Source organism: Mustela erminea, chromosome 17 (assembly GCF_009829155.1).
Source record: "Mustela erminea isolate mMusErm1 chromosome 17, mMusErm1.Pri, whole genome shotgun sequence".
NCBI lineage: Eukaryota > Metazoa > Chordata > Mammalia > Carnivora > Mustelidae > Mustela > Mustela erminea.
In genome coordinates this window covers 70,672,975-70,682,013 of record NC_045630.1, presented here as the reverse complement: position 1 = coordinate 70,682,013, position 9,039 = coordinate 70,672,975, and the positions used below count along the sequence as shown (strand labels likewise).

At 60.8% G+C, this 9,039-nt stretch overlaps 2 protein-coding genes across 8 annotated transcripts; both read right to left on the bottom strand.

The window, feature by feature from the left end:
• Positions 1-2,524: 2,524 nt before the first annotated feature.
• Positions 2,525-4,713, bottom strand: S100A6 (S100 calcium binding protein A6). Of its 2 annotated transcripts, none has more exons than XM_032318826.1 (3): positions 4,626-4,713; positions 3,042-3,200; positions 2,525-2,761 (listed from the first exon to the last, which is right to left on the bottom strand). In XM_032318826.1, the coding sequence occupies exons 2-3, from the start codon at positions 3,177-3,179 to the stop codon at positions 2,627-2,629; spliced, it is 273 nt and encodes a 90-aa protein (XP_032174717.1). In that variant the 5' UTR covers positions 3,180-3,200; positions 4,626-4,713; the 3' UTR covers positions 2,525-2,626. The 2 variants fall into 2 exon arrangements, with proteins under 2 accessions (XP_032174717.1, XP_032174716.1); XM_032318825.1 differs by lacking the exon at positions 4,626-4,713 and adding an exon at positions 3,540-3,676.
• A 21-nt stretch (positions 4,714-4,734) lies between these two features.
• Positions 4,735-7,765, bottom strand: S100A5 (S100 calcium binding protein A5). 6 transcript variants are annotated; one of them, XM_032318821.1, is made up of 3 exons: positions 7,744-7,765; positions 6,521-6,667; positions 4,735-4,893 (listed from the first exon to the last, which is right to left on the bottom strand). In XM_032318821.1, the coding sequence occupies exons 2-3, from the start codon at positions 6,656-6,658 to the stop codon at positions 4,750-4,752; spliced, it is 282 nt and encodes a 93-aa protein (XP_032174712.1). In that variant the 5' UTR covers positions 6,659-6,667; positions 7,744-7,765; the 3' UTR covers positions 4,735-4,749. The 6 variants fall into 6 exon arrangements, 4 of the variants coding, with proteins under 4 accessions (XP_032174712.1, XP_032174711.1, XP_032174713.1 ...); XM_032318820.1 differs by lacking the exon at positions 7,744-7,765 and adding an exon at positions 6,958-7,140; XM_032318822.1 differs by lacking the exon at positions 7,744-7,765 and adding an exon at positions 6,958-7,140 and having other exon boundaries at positions 4,735-4,890.
• Between the last annotated feature and the right edge of the window lie 1,274 nt (positions 7,766-9,039).

Below are 9,039 nucleotides of genomic sequence, written 5' to 3'. Positions count from 1 at the left end.
GGACTCATGGCCTTGGGATTGTGAGTTCAAGACCCACACTGGGTGAAGAGATTACTTAAAATAAAAATCTTAAAAAAAAAAAAATCATAGTCTCAAAGCAAACGGAAAGATTTGCTTCCTATTTGGGATTTGTTTCATTATTTTATTTTTTAAATCCATGTTCCCGTTCCCTTCCACTGCTGTGGGGAAGCAGAAGCTAAAGGACAGACGTCTTTATCCAGCAGGTGGACTGCGCGCGTGTATGGGTTCACTTCAGCCTCCGCGGCTCCCCAGAACCGTGGGGCTGAGCCTGCCAGAGCTGCTCCGCCCTCGCCCTCCGGGACAGCTCCTGCTCCCTCTTGGCACCAAGGTCTTTGGGTCCCTGGAAGTGGGGAAGGGGCCCAAACCCTAATCGTCTCTGCAAACCGCCGTCCTTCCCCGGACCGGCTCGCGCAGGTGCGTCGCAGACGAAGTCGAGTTAGGGTTAACCGTAACCCTAACCCTAACCTGTACCCTAACCCGTACCCGTACCCGTACCCGTACCCTAACCCCGTAGAGACCGGTTGCCGGGAACCCAGAGACCCCGCCGCAGGCGTTCCCCGGGCGGGCAAACCCGTCTCCCGAGAGCCGGGGCTGCGGGTCGCGCCGAGACCGACCCTCCCCAGGGCTTCAGGAAAGCGGGCGCCGCCCTCCTGCCCGCGTCCGGCTCTCGGCCCCGCACGAGGGCGCCCGCTCTGCGCCCCGAAGTGCCCGCGGTGGAGGCGGCGCCGGGGCTGGGAGAGCCGGGGCTGGCACGGGGCTCTCCAGCCGGGGGCCGCAGCCCTGCGTCCCTCCCGCTCCCCCTCCGCGCCCGTCCCACTGCCCGCGGCGCAGGAGGGGCAACTGGGGGAGGGGGGGGCTTCCTCGACTGTTCTCTCTTCGCGGCCCCGGGGAGAAAGAAGACAGTTCGGCAAAGTGGGGCTCCCAGGAAGTGGGGAGGAAAGAGAGAAGGAGCCGATGGTCTCCCTCCGAGGCGCCCAGAACCTACGAAGGAGCGTGCCCAGCCCGGACGGGGCCTGGAGGGGAACAGCGACAAATGCCCCATTGCCCTTAGGTCCAGTTTATCCCCTGCCCCACACCCTGAAACCTCAAACACAAACAATGCATTCAGACGGTAATTCCATTAGTCATCCTCCCTGAGGGGGCCGAGAGCCCGGCTTGGTTCCCATGGGGTGACTGGGCTGACTCATGCCGCGGCTGCAGGGATGGGCCAGATCCGGACTGACCGAAAGGCTGAAAGGCTCGAAGCTGTGCTTAGCCCAGCCCCTAGGACCCCTCCGTGCCCCCATCGTGAGGACCCCGTGAATCTCATGCTCCTGCAGCTGCCAGCTACTCAGACCACCGCCCCCACCACAAAAGACAGAGACAGACTCTTAAAGTAGGCCCCCCACCTTCAACTGGGCCATGGGCGGCCGCTGTGGGCTCAGCCCGCCAGTGGCCTCTGTCCTGCCAGGCTTGGGGCGTGCCAGATGCGCCCCCCCCACCCCCGCCCTTCAGTCAGCACACCCAGAGCACAGCAGGCCTTTGTCTTCTGGGAAGCTGCTAATGAGGTGGGAGGCAAAGGCAGAAAGAAATGTAAATAAAAGTAAACGCCCTTACAGCCTGTGTCCCTACACGCTGCACCCGTTGATAAAATACTGGAGGGAGGCAGACTACAACCTTCCTCCAGGAAGCTCCCTACAGTCTTAAAGTCAACGCTTTGCTAGAGGGAAAAACCTTACTCAGCTTGACAATAGCCAGGCTTCTGGAGAGTCTGCTTTAGCCTGCAGAAGCCCTTCTGGAACTTCTCTTACTTCCCCCAACCCAGAGGTGTACAATCAGTGGTTCCTCACAATCCTGGGACAGCAGCTCTTTCTGCCCACGGGTCCTGTCCCCGTGCTTTAATAAAACCCCCTATTTGCACCAAAGATGTCTCAGGGGGGCGCCTGAGTAGCTCAGAGGGCTAAGCTTCTGCCTTCTGCTCAGGTCGTGATCTCCAGGTCCTGGGATCGAGACCCCCACACACACCCATAGGGCTCTCTGCTCAGCGGGGAACCTGCTTCCCCCTCTTCTCTCTGCCTACTTGTGATCTCTGTCAAATAAATAAATAAAATCTTTAAACACACACACACAAACACAAATATGTCTCAGGAATTCTTTTTTGGCCGTTGGCTCCAGCCTTCACCATCCTCAACAACATTCAAAAATTACATCACCAGGACTATCTCTGCCCCACTCTGGACCATCACAGCCTGGCTTGGGCACCATTTCCTTCCCCACCCACATTCCAGAACCCTCTTTCCTGGGAACCACGTGAGCCTTCCTTAAGAAGCCTTCGTCCAGGGCGAGACCCTTTTCTAATTCGCCTGCAGTCACCTTACAGGCTAGCAGCAGTCAGGGTGGCCCCAGGTGTGGGGCACTGCCCTGTCACTCCCAGAGGTGACCATGAGCAAACTCTGATGGCTGGCACAGCACCAGTAAGAGGTGGGAACAGAAATCACTAGGAAGCCAGGACACGGAGGCAGACTTGACCAAAAAAAGATATTTATTGAACAGTTATCCACCACAGTATTTCAGTATTTGACTTAGGCAGGCCCGCTCGAGGGTGTCTCCACCTCCCGATATGTTTTCAGCCCTTGAGGGCGTCATTGTAGATCAAAGCCAAGGCCCCCAGAAAGGTGACATATTCCTGGAAGTTCACCACCTGGTCCTTGTTCCGGTCCAGGTCCTCCATGAGCTTTGCAATGTCAGCATCCTGCAGCTTCTAACGTGTCAGAAGGGAAATCCAGACTCAATGTGATGAGAACCTCTGATTCTCTCCCTTGCTCCCTCCAGGCAGCCCTCCCTCAGACAGGGGACCCTGCGCTCTCCTCGTCAAAGACATTGGCTTTATTGCTCCGCTAGGCTCCGCTGGGAACTGACCCATGGTCCCAGGAAGCTGTGTGGGCTAGGGCGCCAGAATATGGGTAACTGAGCGTCAGATGCACCTGGCCCCTCCCTCTCCTCACCCTGCTTCCGAAGGGCCGGGGAGCGGCCTTACTCACCGCGCCGATGGTGAGCTCCTTCTGGATCAGCTCCTTCAGCTCCTTCTTGCTCAGAGTGCCTTTATCGCCTTCCCTGCCCGAGTACTTATGGAAGATAGCCACGAGGAGGCCAATGGCCTGGTCCAGGGGGCACGCCATGGCTGGGCGCTGGGCTCAGAGCTGGGGCGGAAAGGCTGGTCAGTGCCGAAGGGCCCCACCCGCCCACATTCACATGCCCCGAGAGCTCCGTCCCCAGCCGCACAGCACCGGTGTCACCAGCGGGAGTCGGCTCCGGGCTTGGCGGGAGGGAGAGGCAGACCCGAAGGCCCAGAGGAGAGAGGTGGCCAAGCAGCAGCCGGACCACGGCCGAGAGCCAGCCACGGGGGCTCCAGAGGTCGGGGAGGAGGAGGGGGGCCGCACACCCGGGACACACCTCCCGCAGCCCGGGGTGCACTCGGGGGAGCCACCTGCCGCCCGGGGCCGATTCACCCCAGGGCGGGCGGGCCCTCGAGGACTTACCGCTCGGCCGGGAGAGCGTCCGCGGACCCGCGGGGCGGCGGCCAGCGCGCCTTTTAGCGGCCGCGGGGCGGAGGCCGGGCGAGTCAGAGCCCCCCCCAACCCCGCCCCGAGCCCCCCCCCCGCCGCCGCCGCCGCCCGGGGCCAACCTCCCCCCCCACCCCGGGCCAGCCCCACCGCGCCCTCCGCGCCGCCCTCAGGCCCGCCCCGTCCAGGCCCGCAGGGCGCCGGCCTCGGGCTGTTCCGGTTCCCGGCACGGAACGGGGATCCCAGGGGAGACCGTTGCCAGCCAGGGACACCGAGCTCCCGGCCAGCTCCCCGGCCCACGGCGGGGGCGGGGGGCTCCCTAGAGGGTGTTTGGGGACAACCCCGGATGGAGGGGGAGCGGCCAGTGGTCTGTAACCTGGGATTCAAGGGACATGTGGAACACCCACCCCTCAACAAAAACAAATTCCCACCGCCACCCTCACAACTCACAACCCTCCCTCCCCGGCGCAGCCCGTCCCCTCCCCCGCTCGCCCCCTCCCCCGCCCCACACCCCAGCCTGGAATTCCGCCCGCGGCCTCCTGCCCCGCGGTGTGCGCGCTGCGCCCTCCGGAGCTCCGTACGCTCCGGTGGAAACGGTTTCCAGACCCCTCCCGAGCCGCAGAGGGGAGTGAAGACAGCCGGAAGCCCGGGACCCCACAGAGGACTGGGGTGGGGCGGGGCGGGCTAGCCCCCCCCCCCCCGGGGGAAGTGGGGAAAGGAGGCTGGCGAGGAGGCCTCCCGTGGCCTCAGACTGGCTTGTCCACCGCCGCCCTCGGGAGCCTCCCCCAGCGCCCGCACCTCCTCTGCCCTGTCAAAGCGCTTCCTCTTAGCTTTCTCTGCGAGGCAGGGGAAAGCCTGGCCCAACTGCCCCATTTTCCGGAAGGGCAAAACTAAGCCCAGGAAGTTCAGTGACATCCACACCGAGGAAGGGAGGAAGCCCAGGACCCTAAATCCCGGAGGCCCTCAGCCCACTCGAGGAGGCGTTCTCCCTTGCCCCGCCCCCACCACCACCCCTAGGCAAGGGGGACAAGACATCCTCAAAACCAGCCAGGAATGGAAAACCTTTATTTGCCCTGCTGGAAGGGAAGGCGGAAGCAGGGTCCATCCAGAAGGGAGGCGAGGGCAAGTGGCCAGAGGGGAGCTGTGAGAGGGACTACGGAGACCAGGGGGAGGGGCTGAGCCCTGGTCATTTCCTATCCTCCAGGAAGAAGTCGTTGTAGGCCATGCACAGTGTGGTGAGGAACACCGAGTACTCCTTGAAGTCGATTTCCTGGTCACTGTTCTTGTCCAAGCTCTTCATCAGGTCATCAATGCTGGTCTCCTTCATCTTCTTCAAGGGAAAGGGACAGGTCAGCGACCCCAAATAGCCCTGCATCACCACCGCACAGCGCCACCCACAACCCAGGAAGACAGCCTCAGGGTGACTCTCAGCTGGGTCCCCAACACGGACGATCTCAGCCCCCAGCACACACCCAGCACCGGGCCCGGCGCCATGCGGTGACACACCTTGAATCCAAGCAATTGTCCCTAGGAAAGCCGGCCCAACCGCCCCTTTCCACAGCACTTCCCACCATCCAGGGAAATAGTGGTCTGGACGTTATACAGCGTCCAACAGAAATGCCTTGGAGACTGTGTGGCACTGAGCATGATCAGACGTCTTCTGTCCCTGCAGAGGGTAGCTGAGACCTGACCCAGACAGCATGCCACGAAAGCCACGTGTCAGAGCCCAGAAGCCACTGCGGCCTTCCCTTCTGGGACAGCTTGCCGCTCAGCTGTGTGGAGATGAGGCCGGGGCTCAGCCATGTTCTGTCTGTCCCCTGCTCTCCCCTGCTCTCCCAGACCAGCTCCACAGAGAGGATGAAACATGGCCCTCAGGTGAGACAGGAAGAAAACACAGGAGAGTTCTGCCCTCCCCTCTTCACTGCCCGCAGTTCCCGCTTTTCCACAGGAGACACACGTCAGGACAAATGGAGATGGAAACAGCTTCTCTGTGACATGGTCCTTGCCCCAGCATTCCCCAGGCCCTCTGTGCTCTGTAATTAACCCCTGGGGACCCGCCACCCCTCCTTTTGCCCTCGTTAACTTCAGGATGCAGAGAGCCTGGCGGGAAAGCCGGAGGGCAAGCTTCGTGAAACCCACACCTGCTCCTGTCCGCTGCCCGAGGGAGGTGCACCAGGGTTCACAATGTGACTGGAGAGGCCCCAGGACTAGATTTTCAAGAAAGAAGGAAGGACTCGACCTCTTACTAGCTGGGTGTCTTTGGACCAGTTGGATAATGTTTCTGAGCCTCTGTTTTTTCGAGCTGTAAAAACAATATCATTTCCTCATAGGCTTTCCCCTCTGTCAGCCACCTCCCCCCTTCTCCATCTGGCGAGAAGCAGTCTGTCTCCTTCCATCCTTGTGTTCCCAAACGAGCAGGACACTTTTTGTTCCCGTGTCGGTGCCAGCTGAGAGCCCTGGCTGTACGGGGCCCACAGGCAGAGGCCCGGCCCTGGAGCCTCGCACAGCTCGAGCTGGGCGCCCTGGGGCCTTGTCCCCCACGATTCCTCACACAGGCTCTTCGATGGCTCCGTGCGCCCGGCCTCAACACACAAGGCTCCCCGACCTCTAGGCCTTGGCGCAGGCTGGAATTCACCCTCTGGACGCGGCCCTGCCTCCTTCCCAGGGAGACCCAACTCACCTCCCATCACGGAGGCCGTGCACCTGTTGGCCCAAGATGTCCACCTTCTTCCTTAGTCTCTGTCAGTCCCATTGGTCACCCTACTCCGGGCTGAGTACTGGGAGCGCAGAGCACTGGTGCGCGTCCCCTCTGCTGCTGCTCTACCGATGCAGAGCTGGGGCATCCTACCTCACAGAAGGGGCGCCCCACGGTGGTGTGGTGCTTCCTCTGTTCTCTTCCTCCCCCGTGGTGTGCGCAGGGAGAACTCGGGCTTTGGGCTGGGGCAAGAGTCACCTACCTCTCCAAGACACAGCTCCTTCCTGATCAGCTCCTTTAGTTCCCTCCTGCTCAGGGTCAGTTTGCTGCCTTCTCTCCCCGAATATTTATGGAAAGTGGTGACCATAGTGGTCAGGGCCTTCTCAAGAGGTGTCTCCATCAGTGAGCTCTGGAGGGTGAAGGGGGAGGGAAGGACCACCGTTCCCGGGAATCCAGACCTGCTGCTTCCCCCATCGCTAGTCCAGCCCCAAGGCAAACAAGGAACAGCCAGAGCCACGAGACCCTCCAGCCCCTACAGGAGCTGACACACGCCCCTGCTTAGGAGATGCTGGAAAAGGGCTCTAGGGGCAGATGACCTCCCCGCAAGATGAAATGGTGGCAGACGAAGGAGCCAAAAAAGGTCCCCTGGCCCATTGACCTCGGGCAGTCACTCCCCAGAGGCTGTCTCGCCCCAGTCACCTTCCTGTGCCCGGGCGCCTGAATCACCGGAGCGTGGGGAGTGTCCCATTACGGAGGTAGAGGACAAGGCAAAGACAGTCCAGGCTTCAGAGGGGGGCTGCAGCTGGACCTGGGAGCTAAGATCTCAGCAGGAAACAGGGCAGAGTTTGCTGGACCTGTCCCGCTGGTCTCAGTCTCTGGCCCACAGACCTGCACACAATCGGCACTAGGAGGGGAGGGCCTATCTCGAGGACTCCTCTGAGGGCAGGATCCAGAGGCTGGGTGTGAACGTGACCCTCCAGGTCCTTTAGCACGGCCACACCTACCCAAGGAAGAGGCCGCTCCTATGACTTAGGAGGGGGACAACACCCAAGAAACCTGGGGGCTCCAGGTCAATCTGTGTAGAGTCCAGAGCAAGAAGGAAGAAGTAGCTGGCTTTCACCTTCGCCCAAAGCCCACCTAGTGATTCTTGAGCTGGATCTGTCATTCACCTCTCGCCACCCCAAAACCTCAGCATCATGCCCCCTCACACTCCAGAAGATTCAGCCATGAGCACAGGGGAGGGGAGGGCCTCTGGGCGACAGGGACAGCACCCCAGCTCTTCTGACTGCAGCTGCATACCCAGAGCCCCTTCCCCAGAAACTCCGATACGCCCTGCTCCACGCTCCGCCCTCCTTCCTGAGCCCATGTCTGCCCAGCATGCCAGGCCTTCCTTGGTGGTGGTCCCCAAGGCTGTCGTGGTCTGGCCTCACCGCCCCACTTGCCCCACCGCACAGATGAGCAGGAAGGTGAGTAGGAAGGACTCACCAGGGAAGGCGCCAGCAGACAACCACACAGCACAAACAAGTCTCCCTCCCACCACTCTCTGCTTTTGTTCCCTTGCTCTGGTCCCCAGGAAACCAGAGGAAGGAGAGCCAATGAGGAGAGGGACCTGAGAAGGCCCAGGTCAGAGCCTCCTGGGACAGGGCTGGGGAGAAACCCCTCTGCCAGTCTTGCCTTCCTTGTTTCCCAACAGAGCGGAAGGGGGCATGTTGAGCTCATTGAGGCACACACATCTTCAGTTCCAGAAGCTTTATTTTCCCAACCAGCACTCAATCTGATGGGACAACAGGGGTGGAAGAGAAACCAGGAGCCCTGGGAAAAGGAGGGAAACGTGGCCCAACACAGGGCACCTCCTCACACCCTAGGCCACTCTCCACACTGCGCCTCCTGTCCACACCAGGAACAGAGCAAACACAACTTGAGATGGGAATCCACGAGAAAAGATGTTCCCTGCTGAGGGCATGGAAGTCAAGGTCAAGGTCATTAGCAAGCATGGAGTCGAAGCCTAAGATACCTCGCTCCTCTTCATGGGAAAGAGTTGTCAGAGACGTGGAACAGCGGCCTGGGAATCAGCGACATGGAAGGGGTCCAGGAAGGGTAGGCCCAGATGACAGGGAAGCAGGCTCAGGGCAGGATGGAATGGAGCAGGGGCGGGAGAGTGGCCTGAATCAGAGCAGAGACACTTCTACCACCAAACGGTTAAAGTGTGAGAACGGAGCTGAGTCAGACGGCACCTGTGGCCACAGCATCCCCACCAGGCCTGGACCCTCCGCCCTGCGCCCCCTCTGCCCCACTCCGCCCTGACCTGGGCTGGCAAGGAGAGAGAGAGAGAGACAGAGAGAGGCAGCAGGGACTGGTCGCTGAGCAACGGGAGTTTCCGAGGCACGAGTGATGCAGGAACATCCCCGGGGAAGGGCACTCCCTTAGAAGATGGGCGGCCAGGGCCCTGGCAGAAGGGGAGGAGGCAGGCTTTTTCCTGGACCAAAATCCTAGCCAGGCCTCTGCAGTCACACTCGGGGGAACATCTGAGTCACCTGCCCCATTGCTCTGACGCTGGAGAGAAAAACAGGCTGTAATGAGAGGGGAAAGCTTGCAAGGAAGGCCCCACAACCCCAGGCCCGGCCTGCAGGAGAACGTCCATCACCCATCAGCCTATAACCCGAAGAGACACGGCATCAGGCCTGGTGTTTTCTGGGGGAAGAAAAATCTCAGCTCCATTGATCAGATCTCGTGTCTGGAATTTCATCTCCAAAATTAGGGCCGCCTCCCACCCCTTCCCTC

Bases quoted from the DNA above. Each gene is read 5' to 3' on its own strand.
- S100A5 (XM_032318821.1), bottom strand. From the start codon at position 6,658: ATGGAGACACCTCTTGAGAAGGCCCTGACCACTATGGTCACCACTTTC. The intron at 4,894-6,520 runs GTAGGTGACTCT...TTTCCCTTGAAG, and splicing joins AGGAGCTGTGTCTTGGAGAG to AAGATGAAGGAGACCAGCAT.
- S100A6 (XM_032318826.1), bottom strand. From the start codon at position 3,179: ATGGCGTGCCCCCTGGACCAGGCCATTGGCCTCCTCGTGGCTATCTTC. The intron at 2,762-3,041 runs GTGAGTAAGGCC...CTGACACGTTAG, and splicing joins AGGAGCTCACCATCGGCGCG to AAGCTGCAGGATGCTGACAT.